Source organism: Meriones unguiculatus, chromosome 7 (genome assembly GCF_030254825.1).
Source record: "Meriones unguiculatus strain TT.TT164.6M chromosome 7, Bangor_MerUng_6.1, whole genome shotgun sequence".
Classification (NCBI taxonomy): Eukaryota; Metazoa; Chordata; class Mammalia; order Rodentia; family Muridae; genus Meriones; species Meriones unguiculatus.
In genome coordinates this window covers 87,125,858-87,148,730 of record NC_083355.1, presented here as the reverse complement: position 1 = coordinate 87,148,730, position 22,873 = coordinate 87,125,858, and the positions used below count along the sequence as shown (strand labels likewise).

Below are 22,873 nucleotides of genomic sequence, written 5' to 3'. Positions count from 1 at the left end.
CCTGAGCAAGAGCTACAATTACGCCTCACCACTGAGCATCTCTCCACTTTTGTGTGTGGGTGTGTGTGGGGAAGTCCTTTTGTTTGAGATAAGATCTCATTACGTATTTGGTGGCCTTGAATTTTATGTAGCTTAGACTGGCCTTGAACTTGTGGTCTTTCTGCTTTATTTTTTCAGTGTTGGGATCATAGACCTTCACTGTAGTGCTTCCCAAAGCTTCTCTCTTTCCTTTAAAGGTAGCTAGGTTTGAACTTGCTGGGCAGACAAATGTCAGGAGCTGTATGAACCTTTAAGAGCCAAAATCTCTTAGTGTTTTGTTGTTGTTGTTTGAGTTAGGGTCTCACTGTGTAGTCTTGGCTGCCCTGGAACTCACTGTGTAGTCCTAGATGGCTTTAAACTAGTAAAGATATGCTTGCCTCTGCTTTCTGAGTGCTGGACTTAAAGATATGACACCTCACCTAGTTAAGGATTTAAAAAAAAAATAATCTAAGTCAAGAGTTTTATAGACTGCCACTCTTGATCATTTAGATAATACATTCAAGAGCTGTTTATTAAATGCCAGCTATGTACCTGGCATTGCTTTAAAAGCTTAAAATTTCCAAGAAAAAGATATAAATACCTAACAGTCTAGCGGAAAAAGACAAGCCTGTAAAACCTATGTATGTGAGATAGTAATTGGTGTAATAGAAGAAAATGAAATGGGCAAGTGTTGCTACTTCTGTTTAGTTGTCTTTCTACAGAGAGTGTTGGGGAAAGACCCGTCCATAGAAGGAAGCATCTGAATAAGAGGAAAGTAAAAATGACTCTTGCTCACACTTAGAGAACATTCCAGGTGTCAGGATCTTGCAAGTGCAAATGTCCTACAGCAGAATCATTTCTAGTGTGGTCTAGGGGCACAAAGGGAGTACATCTTGATGAAGTGGAGTAAGGTAAGAGTGTGAGGAAAGGAGGATGGAGTCTTGAGAAACTGGAGACAGAAGGACCTTGTCTCTCATCCTTGATGGTTTTCACTGTGAAACAGGGACGTCTGGAGAGTTCTCCACAGAAGAATACTGTGAGGAGATGCAGGTCAGGGTCTGTCAGGCAGAGCAGAAGTGGGTCAGGAATGGAGGCAAGGCTCTGGAGAGATGACTCGGCGGTTAGGAGTACGGCTGCCCTTCCAGGGATCCTGAGTTCTATTCCCAGCACCCACAGGGTGACTTTACAGCCAACCATTTGTAACTCACTCTCAGGGATCTTCCTTCCACGTCTGGCCACCTCTGATACTGCACGTGTATGCACAGCATATAAGCAGGCAAAACACTCATATACTTAAGTATAATAAAATTTTTTTTAATTAAAATGAAAGAATGGAAGCAAGGAGGTTTAGTAGCAAGTTCTTTCAATAATCTAGTGCAGCATGAAATCAGTTGGGATGGTCATAAAGAATTTATTAAATACAAAAACAAGTAAAATAGAAAGTTGGCATATAATAGTGCTACATAAGTGTGGGTGTACTGGGAAGCGGTGTAAAATGCATTTATTACCAAAGACATTATAAAAATATCTGAAAACCATGGTGAGGCAATCATGCTGTCAGCCAGAACAACTAGCTTTTTCAAAAATCATTCTCGGTGAGCGGCTCCTGTTTGAAGCACACTTCCTCTTGCATCATCCTGTCTCATTGGCCAGTAGTCTGATGACCCCTTTCTGTCTTCTTTTATTTTCAGGCATTTTTTCCCCCTAAAAGTTCTTGGAAGGTGAATATAGTTTTATGATCCTTTTCTACTTGGGATCTTCCAGTCCCCTCTCCCTTTGCTGCTTTCCTCCTTATCATTCCTTTAGTTTTGTGGTCTTGTCACCTAATGCTGTCTGTGTCCTCCTGACTCAGGGGCTGCCTGCTTACCTTCAGATCTTCCTCTCCACCCCTGTACTATTTCTGTTGCTAGTAGCAACTTCCATCTCAGCCTCCTTCCTCCTGTTTTTCCCTTTCTTGCTGCTTACAATTATTCACTGTGTTTCTTCAGGTCCCCCCCCCCCAAAGGTCAGAACTTGTGGCTTAAGGATATCTTTTAGACAAATTCTCACTGTGTTCACCAAGCTGGCCCCAACTTCATAGTAATCCCCCAGCTTTAGCCCCCTGAGTGCTGGGATTAAAGGCATGTACCACCTTGCCCTATATGGGTATTTGAAGGTTGCTCCTTCTGTTTGGTTGGTTTTGGTTTTTTGAAACTGGGTGTGTGGTCTCAAATTGTGATCCTCCTGCCATAACCCCCAACTGATAGAATTATAGGTATCTGCCACCACAGCTGGTGGGGTTTTTGAATAAACCAAGCTGCCTGAAGAACTCAGTGGGTCCCTGATGTTATGAGAAAATCATAAGTAATCCTAGAAGACAGCTATTATAGCACTGCCTCTTAATTCCTTTTTAAGGATTAAAACCCTTTGGGCTCCAAAGTGAAAAACCCAGGATCTGGAATACTTCCCATTAGGGAATGTTCCTTTTCTATAAGATAACGATTAGACATGATTTCAATACCTGCCATCCATGTTTTCTTCATAGATAGGCTAGATATTCCATTTGATTATGCAAAGATATCTCTGTTAGAAATTTCATTAACTCCTTCAGTAAAATTTAAATTTCTTGATATTCTAGCTATTAAATATCTAGATATTCTAGCTATTAAAATTCTAAATATTCTAGATATTAAAATTCTAGATATAAACTCAGACTCATAATGAATCATCTTCAGGGTACAATATATTTGTTCAGTCACAGATCATAGATTTTAATGTGATTTTTTTTTTTTTTTCAGGCTAGTTGTCCAGAAGGTCTTATTCCCCTCAGGCTGGTTTCATTTTTGGGAATAAGGGTCAGACTGTTTTGGAAAAACAAAAACATCTTCTGCTCAGAAGCTTGGTTCTGAGTCTAGGGATATGAGGCCAGCATGGAAGCATAGCAAGACCCAACTAAAAGTGAAGAAAAGAAAAGAAAGGGGAAAGAGTGCTTTTTGTAGAGCAGTACTGACAGTGGCAAAGGAAAGAGAGGAGTGAGACAAGGAGAGGGAGGGAGAAGGGAAAAGGTGAGAAGGAGATGGGAGAGATTCATTTCTTCTTCTCCTCCTCCCCTTCCTCCTCCTCTTCTTCTTCTTCCAGCTTATATACAAGAAATATCTTGGGGGTTTATCGGGCTACTAAACACAGTTCAATGGATAGTAAACCTATTTTCTAGTATCTCCTAGGATTCTTTGTGATCTAGAGATTACAAAATGCTTTAGGAACTGATGTGCAGTTTTTCTTCCTATGATAGACTTCACTTTTGCCTATGCAGTATGAACCAGCTCTGATTCAGTTGGAATAGCAGTGCCTTGACCCACATGATGGAGAAATAGGTGCCAGTCTGTTTTAGAAATCTTGTTGGCATCATCAGGCAGCATTAGATAAGTTATGTAGTCATGGAATTATGGTGATGTAGTCTGTGGAGTCTACACTTAGCAATTTTTTCAGTTTCCCATTGTGGTAGTTTGAATGAGAATTCCCACATAGGCTTGTAGATTTGAATGCCTCCAGGGAATGGCACTGTTTGAAAGGATTAGGGGTGTGGCCTTGTAGGAAAAAAGTGTGTCACTGGCTGTGGACTCTGAAGTTTTCAAAAGTCCAAGCCAGGCCCACTGGCTCTCTTTCTTCTTGCTGCCTATGGATCGGGAAGTAGAATCATCAGCTACTTCTCTAGCCTACATGCTGCTATGATGATATTGGACTAAACCACTGAAAATGTAAGCCAGCCCCAATTAAATGCTTTCTTTTATAAGAGTTGCTGTGGTCCTGGTGTCTCTTCACAGCAGTGAAACACTGACTAAGACACCATATTGAGCTGGACATGATATTCCTAATAACGTCCTTGGCCTATTTCTTTTCCAAGACTTAGTCTTGGGCAAAAATTTGTATCCTTTTAGAGCAACAAACAGGTCCGTCTGAGTATTGTCTTCCTGTAGCTTAAACAACAAGGAACAAACCAAGTACTGGAGTCACAGTACTGTGGCCATGGAGCTAGGACTGGCCCTCCTCACACTCTGTCGTACTCTTACTTTTACTTTTGCTGCTGCCCCTTACATCAGCTCCTACTGTGCTCTTGTTGCAAGTTACTGGTTGAAATGTTTTGAAAATAACTTTTTATTCTTCCTTTAGGAATGTTTTTACTTGACTGATTTTAGTGTGTTTACCAGTGCTTCAGATGCCACTCATATTTGGGTGTACAGGAGCAGCCATTTCTGAGAACAAGAGTGACAGTGGCATCTTTGTCATCATTGTTCTGAGCTAGGCAGTGACGGCAAACACCTTTAACATCAGCTTTTGGGGCAGAGGCAGGCAAATTTCTGTGAGTTCAAGGCCAAGCTTATCTTCGTAATGAGTTCCAGGACAGCTGGGGCTACATAAAGAGACCCTGGCTCAAAAGAAAAACAACAACAACAACAGAAAACACACACACAAAAAAAAAAACAACTCAGTTTTCTGTCAGGATAGAAGCATCCCTGTATAAAATCAGTCAGTTCTCATAGAGGGAATGTGTTTAGGGTGGAGAGTGGGGGAAGAGATATTGCAGATATTGTTGGTGCAGTGTTACTCTTATCTCAAAAGCATTTTCTGGTAACAAAGGGCTGTAAAATTTCCATGCTGTTTCGTTCAAATTTCTTTGAGACCAGTAATCTGTCGATCTTGCTTACTCCTATTCTACATTAAATTTTTTTTATTCCTACACAATTTCATATGTGTATGAATATATTCAGCACCCCTTTGTCCTCTTAACCACAGCAAGTCCCCCTGCTGCTTTTTTTTTTCTTTTCTTTCTTTTTTTTTTTTTTTTTTAAGATATGGTCTTACGTGGATGTCTTGGAGCTCTCCATGACTATCCTCAAACTCACAGAGATTCTATCTCTGCCTAAGTGGTGGGATTAAAGTCATGCATTTAGTCAAAGTTCCTTACGTGAATATGAATGGGATTATGAGTCTATGGGAGTAACTTACTGATCTACACTACTGAAGAAAATTACTCCTTCTCCCTAGTAGCCAGTGACTACCCATGGCTCCTCAGCTTGGGGTAAAGCTCAGATGGAGTGTCGGTGAACTCACTCTTGTGTAGGTGGTCACAGCTGATTTCCCTGTGGGAAATCAGGGCCCAGTGGCCATGCTGTGCTCCAAAGAGCACTTCAAAACATTACTTCCTACCTTTTGCCTCTCATTGTTTTCATCACCTCTTCAGCAGTGTTCCCTGAACCTTGTAGGGTTTAGGCTGTTTAGGCTATTTAGGCTGCCCTATTTAGGCTAAGCATTCAACATTGACTTATCTCAGCATTTTTACCACTTATCAGTTTCTTTATCAACTGCTGCCTGCTGTAAAAAGCTTCTCTGAGGCTGGGAGCCAGTCTCACCTATGGATATAAACATAAATATTTAGGGCTGCCAAGATGGTTCAATGGGTAAAGTCACTTGCCACACTAATTAATGATCTAAGGTCAATCCCCAGGACCTGCATGGTGGGAGGGAAACTGATTCCCACATTCAAGTACCCATACATATGTACACGTACATACATACAGAGGAGAGAGAAAATGTAATAACCATACATACTTCAAAGACCATTTGACAACATATCCACTTAGCAGACAATAGTAACGTGTCCTTCCTAGAACCTATGACCTTCCCAGCCATGATCCTTTTACCAAGTTTGCAGTACCAGGGTTAGATTCTCTCCTGTGTGTTCAGCCTCAGATTCAATAAGAGTGTGGTTGGTCATCTCTCTAACAGGCCACTATTGCACCAGTGGGCACATACTGCTTGGGAGACGGGTATTGTAGGGTAGCATGCAGGCTCCCTGCTGGGTAAGATACTCCCTGGGGCCTGCATAGCATCTTTCAGCACTATGAAAAACGAGCCAGTAGAAAGGAAGCTTCCACTTGAGTTTAAGCTTGATTTCTCTGTCCTGTACCCAAACCTTATAATGTCTTCAGAATTGGACCATACCATCTAATTCTGCTGGGCAACCAAAGGCAAAGCGAGGATGTATATGATAGAGAAAATACGGTGTTGGGAGGGGGGCTGGCTTACCACACTCAGAATAATAATTTTCTGTAAATTTCATAATTTGAGTTTTCTTTACAGCTCAGTAAAATTCCATTGCGTATAGGTACCACATTTTAATTATCCATTCATCAGTTGATGGACATCTAGACTGATTCCATTTCCAGTTGTGTACAGAGCAGCAATGAACATGGATTTACATATCTCTGCAGTAGAATCCTTTGGCTATGTGGCCCAAAGTTCTATAGCTGGGTCATATGGAAGCCTGCACTTTAAAACATAGGTTCTAGGTGACTCTCGATCACTTTTAATTCCAGCACTGTATAGGAAGAGGCAGGTGGATCTCTAGGAGTTTGAGGCCAGCCCGGTCTACATAGTGAATTCCAGGACAATCAGGACTATGTAGAGAGAGACTGTTTCAAAACTGTTTTTAATAAAAACTTTAAAAGTTGTAGATATTCCCCCTTAACAGGGTCTTGGCACGTAGCCCATGATTATCTTCAGCTAGTGACTTTTGAGTTTTGGGATTATAGGTGTTTGCCATTATGCTTGATCCCTGGATGTTAAGCGTGTGTGAGAAGAGAGCAAGAGGAGAAAGAGTAGGGGCTGGAGGGAGATGGAAAGAGAGGGTGGGAGGAGAGAAAAAGTATTTGTACACTGGAAGCAGAAAAGGGTGTTAGGTCCCCTTGAGCAGAAGTTATAGGTGGTTGTGAGCCACCTAGCCTGTGTGGTAGGAACCAAACTCAGGACCTCTGGAATGCTCTTAACTACTGAGCCAGGACTTTAGACCTAAACTAAAGATTCTTTAACATTACTGTATTCTGACAATGCTTTTAAGCCTTTTCTCCTGTCAAAATAGATCATTCCTTATTCCTACTGGGAGCGGCCAGCTGAGATGTAGGTTATCATTCTATCCTGGATGGAAGCACATTTTATTCTCTATGAAACACCCCTAACTGCAGCAGATTCTTATTCACCTTCTTTGTGTGAGAGATTAATGTTCATACCCAGAAGTGCAGGGAGATGAAAAGTTACTGGAGCCACAGACACCTGCACTGCAACCAAATTATAACGGCAGGACAAGGATAGGATGGGGATAGAATAGACCCATAGGCCAGTGCTGGGCAGGCTCCTCTTCAGGCCTGACTGGAATGGACAGAGTTGCTATTAACTGATGGAAGGGAGTTTGGCAGAGGCCCCAGCTTCCTGTCAGGGGCTTGAGCTGATGCGTCCTGCTGCTGTGCTGGTGGTGCTGGCCAAGTTTGTTTCTGTTGAGTCTTGTTCCACCCCTCCCCCACCCTCAGTTCCACAGATGCTGGCTTATTTGCAAGCTCCATGCTGACTGTAGATTGAAAGCCTCCCATTGTTTTTGAACTTAGTGTTTAGATAACTCCACATGCCTGTGGTGGCCAGGGCACCCTGTAAAGGAAATGCTTGGGCTCCAGCAGCCCCCATCTTTCATTCTCTGGGTATGAGTGAGGGAGTGTGGCTTGTGTTCAGGACATTATAAGATCATCTGTTTCTTTGCAGGGTTTATTACTTGGGGACTTGAGGGATTCTAGGCTTCTCCTTGGTACTTGGAGTTCTGGAAATGATTTTTTTTTTCTTTTCTCCCCATCCATCCATTCCACCCAAGAGGACTGCAGGCTGCTTTATCCGAGCCTTGTTTCTGGATTCAGCAGCAGCGCCACAGCATTCCTCTCCTTGGTGAGAAGATTGCTTTGGGAGGGAGAAGTAGGCATGACTGTGGCTAATGCTGGCAAGTTGTTTGGCAGCTGCCCCTCCACTGCTGGTTTTTCTGGGCCATTCTTCCCATAGGTTATTTTCATTGTCCCCTTAATGTTCCCCATCACTCTCCTACCCCTAAAAGCTTTTACTTGAATGGCTCAGTGGTTAAGAGTACTTAGTCCTTTTGTAAAGCACCCAGGTTAGATTCCCAGCACCCACTTGGTGGCTCACAGCCATCTGTAACTCTAGTTCAGGGGGCCTGACACCCTCTTTTGACCTTTATAGGCATCAGGGGTACATATAATCATATGCTTGTTTGCAGGTAAAACATACATACACATAAAGTAAAATAATATAAAAATTTTAAAAACGTGTATCTGGGCTGGGTATGTAGTTCATTTGGTATTGTTTGCCTAGTGTGCATGAAGTCCTAGATTTAGTTTTCAGTGCCACATTATGTGGCACCTGTAATACCAGCACTCAGGAGGTGGAGACATGAGGTAAGAAAGGCAATCAGGACCTTATCATCAAAAGAAGTTATTTAGAAGCATATTGTATGACTTTAAAAATGTTATTAACATAATGAAACTACAGAAGAATAAAACAAGAATATGTGATTCCTTAGTGAAGCTATAGACAAATAAAATTATATGCATTAACCAAAGTATATTTCAAAGCTAAATATAAACCTGGGAATTGAGAGAGATGCTCAGCAGGTAAAGATGGAGCTATGTGGTAGAAGGAGTAAACCAGCTCTCACAAGCTGCAGATTCTCCTTCGAGTTCTACTCAGGTGGCTGTGACCCTGTCACGTAATGTATATGTGTGTATATGCATTCAAACACACACACATGCATACAATAAGCAAAAGGTAAAAACTAAAAAATTTAAGTTCGAGCCAGCTTAGTGGCGCATGCCTGTAGTCCTAGCACTCTGGAAGGCAGAGGTAGACATCTCTCTGTGAGTTTCAAGCCAATCTGGTCTACATACTGAGTTCATGGCAGCTAAGGCTAAATAGAGAAACCCTGTCTTGAAAAAAATTTTTTTCAAGGTCATTTTAAGGCCAGCCTGTATTGCGTGGGGCCCTGCCAAAAATTAAAATAGATAGATAGATAGATAGATAGATAGATAGATAGATAGATAGATAGATAGATCTTCTAGGCATCAATTTAGGTCTCTCTTTTTGTTTGGTTTTGTTCTTTTGAGACAGGGTTTCTCTACATGGCCGCTGGAACTCACTATGTAGAGAGTTCTGTCCAAGTCTTATTGTGAGTCTGTATGTGTTGTCCTCTACCACCACCACCCCTTGCTGGGATTAAAGGTGTGTGCCCCAATTTAGGTCTCTTAATTGACTGTTAGAACTTAATTTTTCCCCCCTAAAGCTGTTAGAATTTCTCTTCCCTCTTCTGTCCCTGCCCCCTCTTTCTCTGCTCTTTCTTTCTGTCTTCTTAAGACAGGGTCTCACATATCTTATGCTGGCCTCCAACTTACTCTGTAGCCAAGGATAACTATGAACTTCTGATCCTTCTGCATCTACTGCCCAAGTGCTGGGACTGTAGGCATACATCACTGTACCTAGTTTATTCAGTACTGAGGATGAAGCCCAGGGCTTGTTGAATGCTAGGCGAAGCACTCTACAAACTACCACATTCCTCAGACTGAGGTCACTTTTCTTTATGGGGCAACAATGTCTGTGTGAAACAAAACAAGTTACTAGCTTTGACGTGGTGTTCTTTTCTACAGTATCACTGACAAACATAGCCTGACTTTTCTACCAGTAATTCAGTCCTCCAAAAAGGGACTCTGAGATTTAAACAAACAAACAAACAAACATGTTTGTAGCATGGGCATCATCCTCCTGTAAGATAAGGTTCAAGTAATCAAGAATTCTCTTGACGGTTAGAGAGATGGCTCAGAGGTTAAGAGCTCTTGTAAACCACCTGTGTTTGATGTTCCCAGCATCTTTGTGCTAGCTGTCTGTAATTCAACTTCCAAGAAATACAGTGCCCTCTTCTGGCCTCTGTTGGCACCAGGCATGCACTTCGTGCACATACGTATGCATCCATGCATAACACACACACACACACACACACACACACACACACTAGCAGAGCCAGAATATACCACTGTTTAGGAAAACTAGATAAATAAATTACATGTATTTATCTGAGTATATTTCAAAGTTAAATATAAAGTTGGGAATTGAAAAGCTGGGAAGCAAGTGCTGGTGAGATGGCTCAGTAGGTAAGGACATTGCTGCCAAGCATGACAACCTAAGTTTGATCTCTGAAATATATGGTAGGAGGAGAGACCAGATCCTACAAACAGCCTCTGGCCTCCACACATGCACCATGGTGCATGCCCCTCACTCCACAAATGAGTAAATATTTAAAATAAAACAACTTTGTTTTCAAGTAAAAGGAAGCAGGTGTAATCTTCCATTGCAATTGGTGATGTGCAAATTAAATATTTAGTATTACCTGTTTGTGCCATGTATAATATAAATTTTCTTTTTATTTTTTTTATTTGTTTGGTTATTTCTTGTTGTTTTAGGTTTGTTTGTTTTTGAAATAGCCTTAGTATGTAGCCTTAGCTGACCTGGCACTCACAACAGAGACCCACTTGCTTCTCATTCCTAAAGGCATGCATCAACAGAGATGGCTATAAAAAAATAAATAAAACATATTTGATTTGATTTTATATGTATGAGTGTTTTGCTTTGAATATATGTCTGTGCACCGCTTGCATGCTTGTGTCTTTGGAGGCCAGAGAGGGTGCTGGATCTCTTGGAACTGGAGTTACAGATGATTGTAAGCTGCCATATGAGCATTGGGAGTCAAATGCAAGTCCTCTAGAAGGTGAGCCAGTGCTCTTAACTGCTGAATCATCTCTCCAGTCCCTCTGCCCCCATCTCTACCATGTGAGATCTGGAAACTGAGCTTCAGGTATCAGGCATCAACGTTTTGACAAATTAAAAATAAATGCTTCTTATGCTTATTGAAAATTACTAGAAGAAACACTGATAATTCTTGTGTTTCTAATACAGAACTGAAACACTGATAATGCTTGTTTCTAATATTAAAATCCATATTGAAAGCCAGGTGTGATGGCTCACACACTCAGTAATCTCAACACTCAGCGAGGCAGAGGTAAGCAGATCACTATGAGTTTGAGACCAGCTTGGTTTGCAAACAAGTCTAGGATAGCCAAGGCTACATAGAGAAACCCTATCTCGAAAAGCCAAAAAGAAAAAAAAGATCCATTATTGGCCACTTTGGATAGACACTACTGCATTTTCCAGGGTCTTTTAAATATCTGTTTGGGCACGGGTAAACCATTTGATTTTAATGTCTTTCTTTTTGCAAACTGTGTTAATACCGTTTCTATTAATTTTTTACATTTATTTATTTGTATAAGTTTTAGTGTTCATGCCACAGTGTGTGTGTGTGTGTGTGTGTGTGTGTGTGTGTGTGTGTGTGTGTGTGTGAAAGGACAACTTTCAGGTGACGTGTTCTACCATGTGGGTCCCAAGTATCACTCAAGTCCAAAGGTTTGGCAGCAAGTGCCCTTACCTGCTAAGCCATCTTGCCAGCCCTTGATAATCTTTCCTTCTAAAATTTATTCAGAATTTACCTTGAGAGGCAGGCTGACATTTTATTTTACTAAATTAGCTATTTTAATGTTTATGCGTGCTTTGTCTACATGTATGTCTATGCCCATTATCTGATGGCCATAGAGGCCAGAAGAAGGAATAAGACTCATGGAACTGGAGTTACAGACACTTGTGAGCTGCCATGTGGGTACTGGGAACAGAATCTGGGTCCTCTGAAAGAGCAGTCAGTGTTTTTTGTTTTTTGTTTTTTTTAAATTTGTATGCTGTTTTATTGTATGCTACCGCCAGTGTATATAAAAGAGTTAAACCTTGTGAAACAGAAATCCATGAAAATTCAGAGAGGTAGATGTTAAGGACCAACAAGTAGAAGATTGTAGTATATCATGGCACGTGCGCTAGAGAAGCTTTTGTACAGACTTCAAATTTAGTTGTTTTGAATATTCACTGGTTCATGAAAAGTGGTTTGAGAAACCTCAAGATGTATGACTACAAAAAGGAGCAGACTTTCTGGGGTCTGAAGGGATTTATACTTGAAGACATTCCAGTCAGCAGAGGGTCATGCTGAGCATTCTGCAGACAGAACTGTTTCAAGTCTGCAGCTGCCTGGGACACCTTCAGGCGGTTGAGCCCGGCCTCCAGCCGGAGCTGCTGAACCACCTTCTTCATGGCGGCGACACTTGAGGAACCCGACAGGGCGCTTGGACTGAGGCCGACTCGAGGGGCGGCAGGTCGGGGGACGGCAGGGGCGGGGCCGCAGTCAGTGTTCTTAACCACGGAAATATACCCCCAGCCCCGAGGCTGACATTTTAAATAACTTATTTTAATGTAGCCAAAGAGCCAGCCTTCCTTCCTTCCTTCCATTCTTTTTTGTTTTGCTTTGTTTATTGTTTTGTTGTTGTTTGCTTGTTTTTTGAGACAGTGTTTCTCTTGTGTAGCCCTAACTGTCTTAAAACTCACTCTGTAGACCAGACTGGCCTTGAATTCAGAGAGTTCTGGAATTAAAGACAAATGCTACCTACCACCAGCCTGCCTTACAGAGCCATTTTCTAGTAGAAAATACTTGTGCATTTCAGTGCCCTTTGGTTGGAATTCTGATGCAAGCCTTCCAGGGCAGCCTGGACACTGCTTTACAGGCTTCTACCTGGCTGTCTCAGACTTGATCCTCGTGCTTTTGTCTTCCAGTTCTCTCCTGCGCTATGGTGGCAACCTGTCTCTCCAAAGTGCCATGAGTGTTCGATTCAACAGCAATGGCACCCAACTCCTGGCCCTGCGGCGCCGCCTGCCCCCTGTCCTCTATGACATCCACTCCCGCCTGCCAGTGTTCCAGTTTGACAATCAGGGTTACTTCAACTCATGCACTATGAAGAGCTGCTGTTTTGCAGGGGATCGTGACCAGGTCAGTGCCTTTACCTTTTGCATCCCTGTGTCTATCTATATTGCTCGCAATTTCTCTTTTGTACCACATAAAGTAGGAACTATTGAGGAGAACAGTGATTCTTAGGTTTTGCTTCATAGTGACTGTCTTCATCCAGGATGTTAGGGAGTACATTGATTCAAGACACACCCTTGTAAACCAAGGCTAGTTACAGCATGGTTTAAGCAGTGAGTTCTGCCACATTTGTGAATGTGTCCTAAGATTCTAAGAATGTGCCATTTTGGAAAAGAATTTGTGGCAAATTAGCTTGTCACTGGGAGACATTTCAGTAGCACAGTGATAAATGAGAACCCACACACCATCCAGAAGACATGGCTTCTTGAATAGCTTTTTAGGGTGACATTATTTTTCTTGGATGAAATGGCCTCAGCAGCCTTGTTTGAGAAAGAGCCAACGTCATAACTGGGACTTTCCTACCCTAGCTGTGTGTTTCTAGTTTTTTCTGGATAATGGGACTGAAGATACTATGTTGACTTAATGGGTGCAGTTTACAGGCCAGAGAGGTGGAATAGAGCTTAAGAACACTTGCTCTTTTCCCAGAGACTGTAGTTGGGTTACCACCACGCAAATCAGGCAGCTTATAACTTCCTGTAACTCCAGCTCCAGGGGATCCTATGCCACTTTTTGTAGCTAGAGAATAGGTGTCCATTTTTAGGATTATTCTCAATTTGGAATTCTAGAGCCTACCAAATTGAGATCTACATTGAACACCACTAGATGGCCACAGTTATATAAGGGATGTTTCCTAGGAAAAACCACAGATCTAAATGGTATTGTTTTTTGCCTCTGTGACATTACAGACTTCAAACAACAACAACAAACAACAACAAAAAACATTGTGTGTGTTTGTCTGTATGAGCGTAATGGGTACTGTGTGTTTGTTTGAGTCTGCAGAAACCAGGAGAGGGCATTGGATTCTCTGGAAGTAGAGCTAGCCACATGAGCCATCATGTGGGTGCTGAGAACTGAAGCCAGCTCCTTTGAAAAAGAGCAGCAAGTGCTCTTAACCACTGAGCCATGTCTCCAGCCCGCCATTTCCTTTTTTTTTTTTTTAATCCAGGTTTCATACTCAGACTGTCCTTGAACTCGCCATGTAGCTGAGAAAAACCTTAAACTTGTTAATCCTCTTCTCTTACTTCCTGAGTCAAATGCTGAGGTTCCAGGTATAAGTCCAAGCCCAATTGATGCTGATCTGGGGGTTGAACCCAGGGCTTTGTGCATGAGAAAACAGTCTTTCAACTGAGGCACATCCTCAGACACATTTTTTTTTTCCTCGCGTGGAAGAAAAATCATATTCTAGATAGGAAGCAATAACATTCAACTTTCTGCTGTGTAGGATGAATGATTTGATTCAGTGTTGCTGTGGAAATGTCATCCAGGCTTCCTCCTCTTTCCCTTTTTCCTTTTCCTTGTTTTGTTGATCTTTTCTGCCAGTTTTTGTTGTTGTTGTTGTTTTGGTTTTTTGAGACAGGGTTTCTCTGTGTAGCCCTGGCTGTCCTGGACTCACTTTGTAGACCAGGCTGGCCTCGAATTCACAGAGTGCTGGAGTTACGGGCATGTGCCACTGTGCCCAGATTTCCCCCCTCATCTTTTAACCTGTTATGCATGGGATTCTTAGCTCACTGACTAATAAAGAACATGCAATAAATGTAATAGTTTATTCTCTTAGTGCCATGAAAATAGGCTGAGGTGAAAGAAAATAGATTGTTATATTCTCTTCGGACTCTATATTAGCATCCAAAGCCTGTCTTCATAGTACCCTTAAAACATCCAGCTCAAAGGCCTTTGCCAAAGTAGAGGGTGTAGGAAGGACTATGGTCCTAGCGCTGTGAATATTTTGGCTGGATGAGTCTTTGCTATGATGGGTTGTTCTGTACCATTCTCTATGGGGCAGCACCTCTGGCCTCTCCTCACTAGGCGCTAATATTGTCGTTCTCATTTGTCCTCCTGAGAGGCAAAAATGGCCAGACATTGCCAAATGCCCCTTTAAATAGGGAATGTGTTCTCTGGTTGAGAAACTGTCGTCTTATATTGTAATTATTCATCATACCAATGGGCACTGGGATAGGTATTGCCGGAGTAGAGCCATGTAGTATATTTTGAAGATACAACTGGTTTTGCCTTATAGATTAATACATAATGATAAAAACATTTTCTTTTCTCTATTCATAGTTAACGAGGTTATTATTTATGACTTTTATCCTAGTGGGAGAGTTTGTAGGACATTATAGTCTCTTTAATAAATTACACTGCTTTTTGGTTGCAGTAAATGGTTTTTCTTAGATGAAAGAGGATATAAAAGTTATTGACTCTGGCTTGAATCAGTCTTCAGTCTGCTCTTGTCCCCCTTACAGACTATCAGAGGCATCTGACCTAGTGGATTAGGAAATAGATTCATGTTTGACATTTCTGTTCACTTCTTGGGACTAAGAAGGTAGCTAACTCGTCATTGTCTCATCTCCAAGTCCTGGGATGTAGTAAGAGCACACTGTAAATATTTGTTGAAGTGACTCTTGATTACTCTGATCAATGTGTGGTATTTAGCTTTCTGGACAGAAAGCTTCTGTAACTGTAATTCAGGATTGATAATAATTTTTCCTGATCAACTTTTAGAGGCCTTGATTAGGATGAATTGAATAATGGATTTACACCATGCAGAGGTAGCACATGCCTTTAATTCTAGCACTCAGGAGGCAGAGGCAGGCAGATCTAGGAGTTTGAGGCCAGCCTGGACTACAGAGCAAGTTCCAAGACAGCAAAAAAAAAAAAAAAAAAAGTAATGGATTTACAGTGAAACTAGTCAACTAAGCTTATAGTTTTAACAGTGCAAACAGTTTAAGCATTAAACAAACTTACTGTTGTAGTGTTGGAGCATGTCCCTCAGTGGTGATTCATAGGCTCTGACTTTCCATAGTCAAGGCTAACGCAGCAGTGGCCAGTTCACAGTGATCTGTACCACTGGCAGTTTTTGACTAGTCCAGACAGGATCTTTATACATAGTGCCTAGTCTGGCCTCAAACTTGCAGTCATAATGTCTCAGCCTTCCATCTAAGTGGGTAGGATTACAGGCATCCACAACCGTGCTCAGTTGGTCTTTATATTTGACATCATTCCTGTGTCTATACTCTGAAAACTCCCTCAGCCTAGGGTTCTGTGCTGAGCATCTTTGTTTAGTCATAGGCTGGGTAACCATCCCAGAGAGGAATCTGGGGATTTCCATAATAGGAATAAATGAACCTGGATGATCCCATCTATCTGAAACAGCCTTGTAGCTTTTAATTACAAGATTAATCAGGCCCTCTTAGTGGATCTGGATATTGTGCCAGAGACCACACTTGTTTTTAATTTTTACCATCCTAGGTTTACTAGGTAGTTCATTTACCTCTAAATGAAATCAGTATTTTGATAAATTAGACTCAAGGAATAAAGAGTGAAATAATGCTGAGCCCATGGTGTGTCTTGTAAGTTCTAACCATAGAGTTGTCTGAGATCACTTGAACCAACTCTTCCATTTGAGAAAGCTGAGGTTCAGAAAGGTAAGGTGCCCAGATCACCATATGTATGTTTATAGCTGGGTGAGGACAAGAACTAAGACTCTTAGAAGCAGGACAGACTGCAAAAATTTGTCTGAAGTATACAATAAGGAGTGGTGGAAACTGTACTTAACTGAAAGGCTTATATTCTGTTAGGGTGGGCTGGCTTCCACTCAGTTTCAGTTCATCACTGCCGTGACAGTCTCTGTGTTGCCAGATATCTGGTTTGTTGTTTTTTTTTAAACAAAGGTAAATTTTCTTGTGAAATCTTTTTTTTAATTACTGTAACAAATTGATCCTCATTGTAGTAATAGAGCGAATATGTGTACTATCTCTATTCTGATGTAGACTACCATGAGACCTCTGTGTCTCATTCCATGAGGTATTGTACCTTGTGTTTGGTTCCATGGTCAGTCTAATTAGTGGGTGAGTGAGAACAGGGCCTTATGCCTTTTAAAATAATAACACAGATGTTTGATGAATGTTTACTGTGCTTTAGATGCCATGGTGGACCAGTTTATATGACTTTGCATGCTTTGGTTTTCATTCAGAGTTCTTCATATAGTCTGCCTTCCCTGCTTTAGGCTACCAGTGCATGGTTTGTTTATTTTAGTGTACTTAAATTATCCAGATTTAATAATATTCACTGCTAGATTAAGCAACAGTAGCATTCAACAGAATATCAACAGAAAGAAAACCCTAACAAAAGATTTGGACCTTTTCGGGGCCTGGAGAGAAGGCTCAGAGGTTAAGAGCACTGCTTGCTCTTCAGAGGTCCTGAGTTCAATTCACAGCAACCACATGGAGGCATCACAGCTCTCTGGTATACATGCAGGCAGAATATTGTATAGATAATAAAATTAATAAATCTTAAAAAAACAAAAAAGATTTGAACCTTTTATTGTTTTTCTTTTAAGACACAGTCTCACTATGGCCCAGCTGACCTTGAATTTTCGGTCTTCATTGATCCCCAGCTTCATCTTCCTCCCTTGAGCAGCTAGGGCTACAGGCCCCATCCTTGGACTTGTATACCTCTAGTCCTAGAGTCTAGTGAGTGATCTTGTAGCAAAACAGCATTTATCCCTTAGAAGTGCCTGAGCTCAAGTGTTCTCCTCTCTCCTTCATTCATCCTTACATTTTGTTTTTTCTTCCGGAGACTGGACTTGGTTACATCCTGTCTCCTAGGTGAGCAAAGCTCTTAATGGATTAGAAAGAAAGTTAGTATTCTGCCTGCTGGCTTTTTGGTACACAATCATCTTTTATTCCTTTTTCACAGTTCCTTGAGTGGTTCTTGTCCTAGCCTCGGTCCAGCAGGGTGCTCAGGCTTCTGAAAAGCCAGTCTTTCATGCTAACAACTTGTGTACCTAGAAATGGACATGCTGATTATTTAACAATCTTCTCTTCTCATTCTCAATTAATGCTAGGCCTCCTTGTCTCTATCTTGCTGAAAGAGGAATGAGGAAGGAAAGAAAAATATAACCAAGTGTTCCTGAGAAGGCTTAGGATGACTGAGCATTGGGATCTCTTTCTTATAGACTTGACAGTTGGCAAGGGCTCCCAAAATCATGGTAATAAAATTATTGGCCCTTCCCCCAAAGAGCTGTCTTGTGAATGAATCCAACAAAATGACCTTAAAGATGTGGCCTGTCCTTAAGCATGACCTCACTACTTACCTTCTCTCTGTTGATGTGTGTGTAGGATGAGCAGCAAGAATGTATGTGTAAATTTACTGCCACATTGTGGTGGCACATGCCTTTAATTCCTGCACTTGGGAGGCAGAGGCAGGCTGATCTCTGTGAGTTCGAGGTCAGCCTGGTCTACAGGCTGGGACAGCCTGGGCAATGAAGAGAAACCCTGTCTCAAAAGATAAAAACAATAAACAAATAAACAAGAACTTACCAGATGGGAGAATTGCCCAGTAAAACCCTACTTTCTATGACTCTCTTACTCCCTCTGACACTCACTTGAGGACCCTCATGTGATATAAAATAATATTTCATAATATTTTATTATGTTTATATTTATAATATTTCTTTCATATGAAATAAAAATATGCTTTTTTACAGGAAAGTGTGAATTTTAGGAGTTCCATTCTTTGATTTGTTTTACGGCTTTTGGGTATTTTTTCCACTTTTTTGCTTTCATTTTCTTCTCTTGTATATGAATCTATAGAGTGACCTTTAGGGTATAGTTGGTTTCAGCCCCTTTGAAAGTGAAGCCTATAGTGATAATGGCAGATGGGGTTAGTAGTGGAACTAAACCAGGATTAAACAAACTTCTGTGCCTGTGATTATGCACATTGTTCATAATCATGTTGCCTCCTGCTTTACTGAGATCAAGTGGTCTTCGTGGGCCAATGAGAAAGAGCTACATACAGAGTGAATGGCCGATGAATTCTTCGTACGCTTTTCTTTTTTTATTATAATTTATGCAGTATTCTGCCTCCATGTGAGCCAGCAGGCCAGACGTGGACACCAGACCTCATTATAGATGGTTCTGAGCCACCATGTGGTTTCTGGAATTGAACTGAGGACCTTTGGAAGAGCAGCCAGTGTTCTTAGCCTCTGAGGCATCTCTCCAGCCCCCGATGAATTCTTTGTATGTATTGTCTAGGGAGTGAATCTTTAAAGTTATTTGTTTTTATGTATGTGCTCATGTGCCACAACATATGTTGACATATGTGGACAGCCTTCAGGTGTTATTCCTCACCTTCTCACCTTGTTTGAGATAGGGTCTTCTCACGGTGTGTAAGTTTAAGACAGAGTCTTCTGTCTCCTCTTCCTGTTTTCCTCTTGGGGGCATGCTGAATATTAAAGGTGACTTTTCTGTGGATTCTGGGGATCCAAACTCAGGTTATCAGGCTTGCATGGCAATTGCTTTTACCCACTGAACCATCTCTTCAGCCACCACAAAGTAAATATTTTATATATTTGTTTATTTTGTTTTCTTGAGACAAGGTCTTGCTGTGTAGCCCTGGGGACCTGGAACTGGATACATAGATCAGGCTGGCCTGAAACTCACAGAGATCCATTTGCCTCTGGTTAAAGGCATATGTCACCATGGTCTGTTAGTGAATGACTATTTTAGGGGATTTTGTTTTAACCAGGTCTGGTGGTGAAGACCTGAAGTCCTAGCCACTGAAGACACTGAGGCAAGAAGATCCTGCTATCCCCAAATGAAAAGCTAGAGGAGAGCCAGGAAGGGATGAAGCGCCATAGTGGTGTGCTTACCCTGCATGTGTGAGGCCCTAAGACTCAATCCCCAGGACCAAGGGTAGACTGAAGAGAACCTGTTTATTAAATCAGCTGTTTTGAATTCTTTTGAACCTTGGGCCTTTTTAAAAATCTGGAAGCCATGAACACTGTCAGAAAGTACATACAACCACATAGTGTTTGCAGATAATCATGAGGGTTTACAGGGCACCTGGGGCCGGGAGGCTCAGCGACTACCAATCTTCCACAAAGAATTTTTCACTTAGATGAGGTTCATTCACTGAGTTTAAAAACTTAGAAATCATGGAAAGCCAGCTAGAAGCGGCCAGGTTAATAACTGTTTGACTGAAAAAAGAACACAAGGTAATTTGGATTTATTCTTAGGAGTAAGTGGAATTGTTGTGATCTGGTAACATGATATGCCAGTTCTCCTTTAATGTACAACCCTAGCTACTAGTGCAATATAGTTGGAGTGAGACAATCCATTCCCCAAAAACTGAGGCCCCTGGAGAGAAGGCTGGGCACTAATGCCATTTGGTTAATGGCTCTTCAGCCCAAACCTGGGTTTCCAAAATGAATTTCCAGAAATTCTTGCCTTTGCTTATAGCAGCTGATAATGATTTGGACAGAACTTTGTAAAATTTTTCTTTCCTACTGATTATTTGAATATTATTGGCTGCTGTTATGGAATATTTCTTTATTAACATATTTTCCTACTCAGCATAATGTTTGGTTATTAATAAACCAAAGAATTCCAGGAGTTTAATAGACCTAAAATGGCAAGCAGTCCAAAACAACAAAAGTAATCTAACTTTACATGTAAGACTAATATTTTTCTTATGGACATGCGTATGTACTCCTCCTCTGGGTTTGAATATGCATATGTGCTCATGCTCTGGATGTGCGCATGCATATACTCTCTCTAGGAGTGCATATGCGCATGTTTTCACTCAAAGCCAATGCAGTTCTGTTTGTCTTATCGCCAATTAAATCTGGTGTGCCCATTTCGGGAGAACTTTTGCTTTATTGTTTTAGATAATATTTGTGACAGGTAATAGTGCCAATGCATAATTAGATGTTTATTTATACAGCTAGCACATCTTTCTCTAGAAATGATCTCTAAAGAGTCTGTCACAAAGTTGTGTTATCTTATTTTTTCCCCCTCTGACAAAGGTCAGGGGAACTAAAGAGCTGTGTTTAATTAAATAAAAGTAGTTGTTTCTCTTTTATTACTGGTCCTGGCCACAGAGCCATCTGGTTTTTCCAACCTGGTCAATACAGTTAATTACACAGACATGCTATTTATTGGAAAATAATAAATTACTGTGGAAGAAGCCTTTGGATAGAACTCTTAAGTTGATCAGCACAAAATGAGTAGTAACTGATTGATATGTTTCTTTCAGTAGATGTTTGGGAGATGTTTAGAGCCATGTACACATGCATGCCACACACACACACACACACACACACACACACACACCCCACACCACACAGACTTTTGTGTATGCTTATCTTTATTTCTATCCATCCATCCACATAGCTGTCAAAAGAGCAGCAACAGATTTTTTTCTTCCCAAAGGGCTTGTTGAGACCTAGTCTGAGTATTAATTGTACTATGCCTCGTGGATAGCTTGTACCTTTTGCTTTTTGATACTTTGGGTTTTCCCCCCTTTTAATTCAAATAGGAGATTTTTTTTGATAACCATAATTCTAAAATTATATAAAACTTACAGTGTAGCTGCCAGGAATTTACCTATACTCCAGGTAGTCACTAAAATAACTTTTTCTGTAGTGGGTATAATTTAAGCAGACAAGCCCATGCCATTGCCTTGTGTGGTAGTCTTTTTGTTTCTGATGTTTTTATATGTGTTTTGAGAGCAGCTGTGAAGGAACGATCGTTGAGCCTCCCTATGCTTGATCGTGTTAGTCTCTGTGTACTAACAGGGTTAGGTTAAACTTCACTGCGAACATGAAGTGAGTCATTGTATGGCCAACTGGTAATCTTTGATACTAGTTGGAAAACACTGTGGAGAACATGGACCATACAACCCAAGCTCACATTGTTACTCATCTTCTTGCCCAAGTGCCAGCAGAGTATGTCTCCTCCTCCTGCATGTCCTCAGCTCTGAGTATCTGGGGAAATGGGGACACTGTTGCCTGCATAGTAGTATTCGATACAGTCTTCCTCCTTTGGCATCTCCTTGTTCTGTTCCACCTTACAAGGTAAAGGTTCCTAATAACAGATTTGGGGGGAGGGTTTTTGTTTTGAGACAGGGTTTTTCTATATAGCCCCAGCTATCCTGGAACTTTCTATGTAGGCCAGGCTGCCTGCCTCTGCCTCCTGATTTCTGGGATTAAATGCATGTGCCACTATACCTGGCTGGAACTTTTAATTTGTTTAGAGTGAAGTTAAATGAGAATGAAAAATTTACCCAGGAAAAGGCCAGTTCTTCATTTTCACGTATCTACCTGGCTAAAAACAATACCGTTTTATTTATTCCTCTCTTCTCCATCCCCCCTCCCTTTATTTCTGGAGACAGAGTCTTTCCTATACTGTATAACCCAGACTGTCCTAAGTACTGGGTTTAGAGATGTGTGCCACATACCAGTTTGATACCTAATTTCAAACAGAATCTATGCATTCTTACCCCAGAAAACCCATTATATCTAAAGCTGATCCATAGTTAAGGGGCTTCTAGCCTAGGTAGCAGTAAGTTTGGCACCAGAGCAGTTATCCCAGATTCCTATGTTAACATGTCCATTCCCTTTTTGTGATTTAGGATGTTATACAACCAGCGTTCACATTTAAAACATCACTATGGGGCTGGTGACATGGCTCACCAAGCCTTTCAACCCGTGTTCCATCCCTGTGAGCCACATGTTGGTGAAAGGAGAGAACCAGCTCCTAAAAGCTGTCCTCTGAGTTCCACATGCCTTCCATGACACAGGTGGCCACCCTCCACAACACACAGACATAGCCCACACCCCACACACCCACTTTAATACATAAACATCACTGTGGAAAGTCCCACAAATTACTGCCGAGTTTTACAAGAGTAGTGAGGCAGGAGATCTGAGAGTTCCAAGCCAATCAATCTGGACTCTCTAGTGAGATCTGGTCTCAAACTGAGGTAGGGAAGAAGGGGAGGGCAGAGAAAAGCAGCAGGGAAGGAGGAAGAGGATGGTTAAGGGGAAAGGGAGGATCTAAATAAAGTCAGAAGATGAGGAAGGAAAAGCTGGAGGCAGCCTGGGAAATATATGAGATATATATCGTGTATATACATATGTACACGTGC

The 22,873-nt window shown here is 41.4% G+C and overlaps 2 protein-coding genes across 5 annotated transcripts in view; one reads left to right on the top strand and one right to left on the bottom strand.

Annotated features, from left to right (window-relative positions):
- Dcaf5 (DDB1 and CUL4 associated factor 5) overlaps positions 1-22,873 on the top strand; it is an 88,905-nt gene that overhangs the window by 40,589 nt on the left and 25,443 nt on the right. For all 4 annotated transcript variants that reach the window (XM_021633513.2, XM_021633512.2, XM_021633514.2 and 1 more), the window contains exon 6: positions 12,580-12,793. In XM_021633513.2, coding sequence (XP_021489188.1) covers positions 12,580-12,793 — 214 coding nt within the window. The remainder of the gene's footprint in view (positions 1-12,579; positions 12,794-22,873) is intronic.
- On the bottom strand, positions 11,658-12,465 carry LOC110546601 (guanine nucleotide-binding protein G(I)/G(S)/G(O) subunit gamma-5-like). The gene is made up of 2 exons (XM_060386189.1): positions 12,433-12,465; positions 11,658-12,195 (listed from the first exon to the last, which is right to left on the bottom strand). Exons 1-2 carry the CDS (start codon positions 12,463-12,465, stop codon positions 11,884-11,886), a joined length of 345 nt encoding a protein of 114 aa, XP_060242172.1. The 3' UTR covers positions 11,658-11,883.

Bases quoted from the DNA above. Each gene is read 5' to 3' on its own strand.
- LOC110546601 (XM_060386189.1), bottom strand. From the start codon at position 12,465: ATGCACAAGTATTTTCTACTAGAAAATGGCTCT. The intron at 12,196-12,432 runs GTAAGGCAGGCT...TTAAAATGTCAG, and splicing joins TTCTACTAGAAAATGGCTCT to CCTCGGGGCTGGGGGTATAT.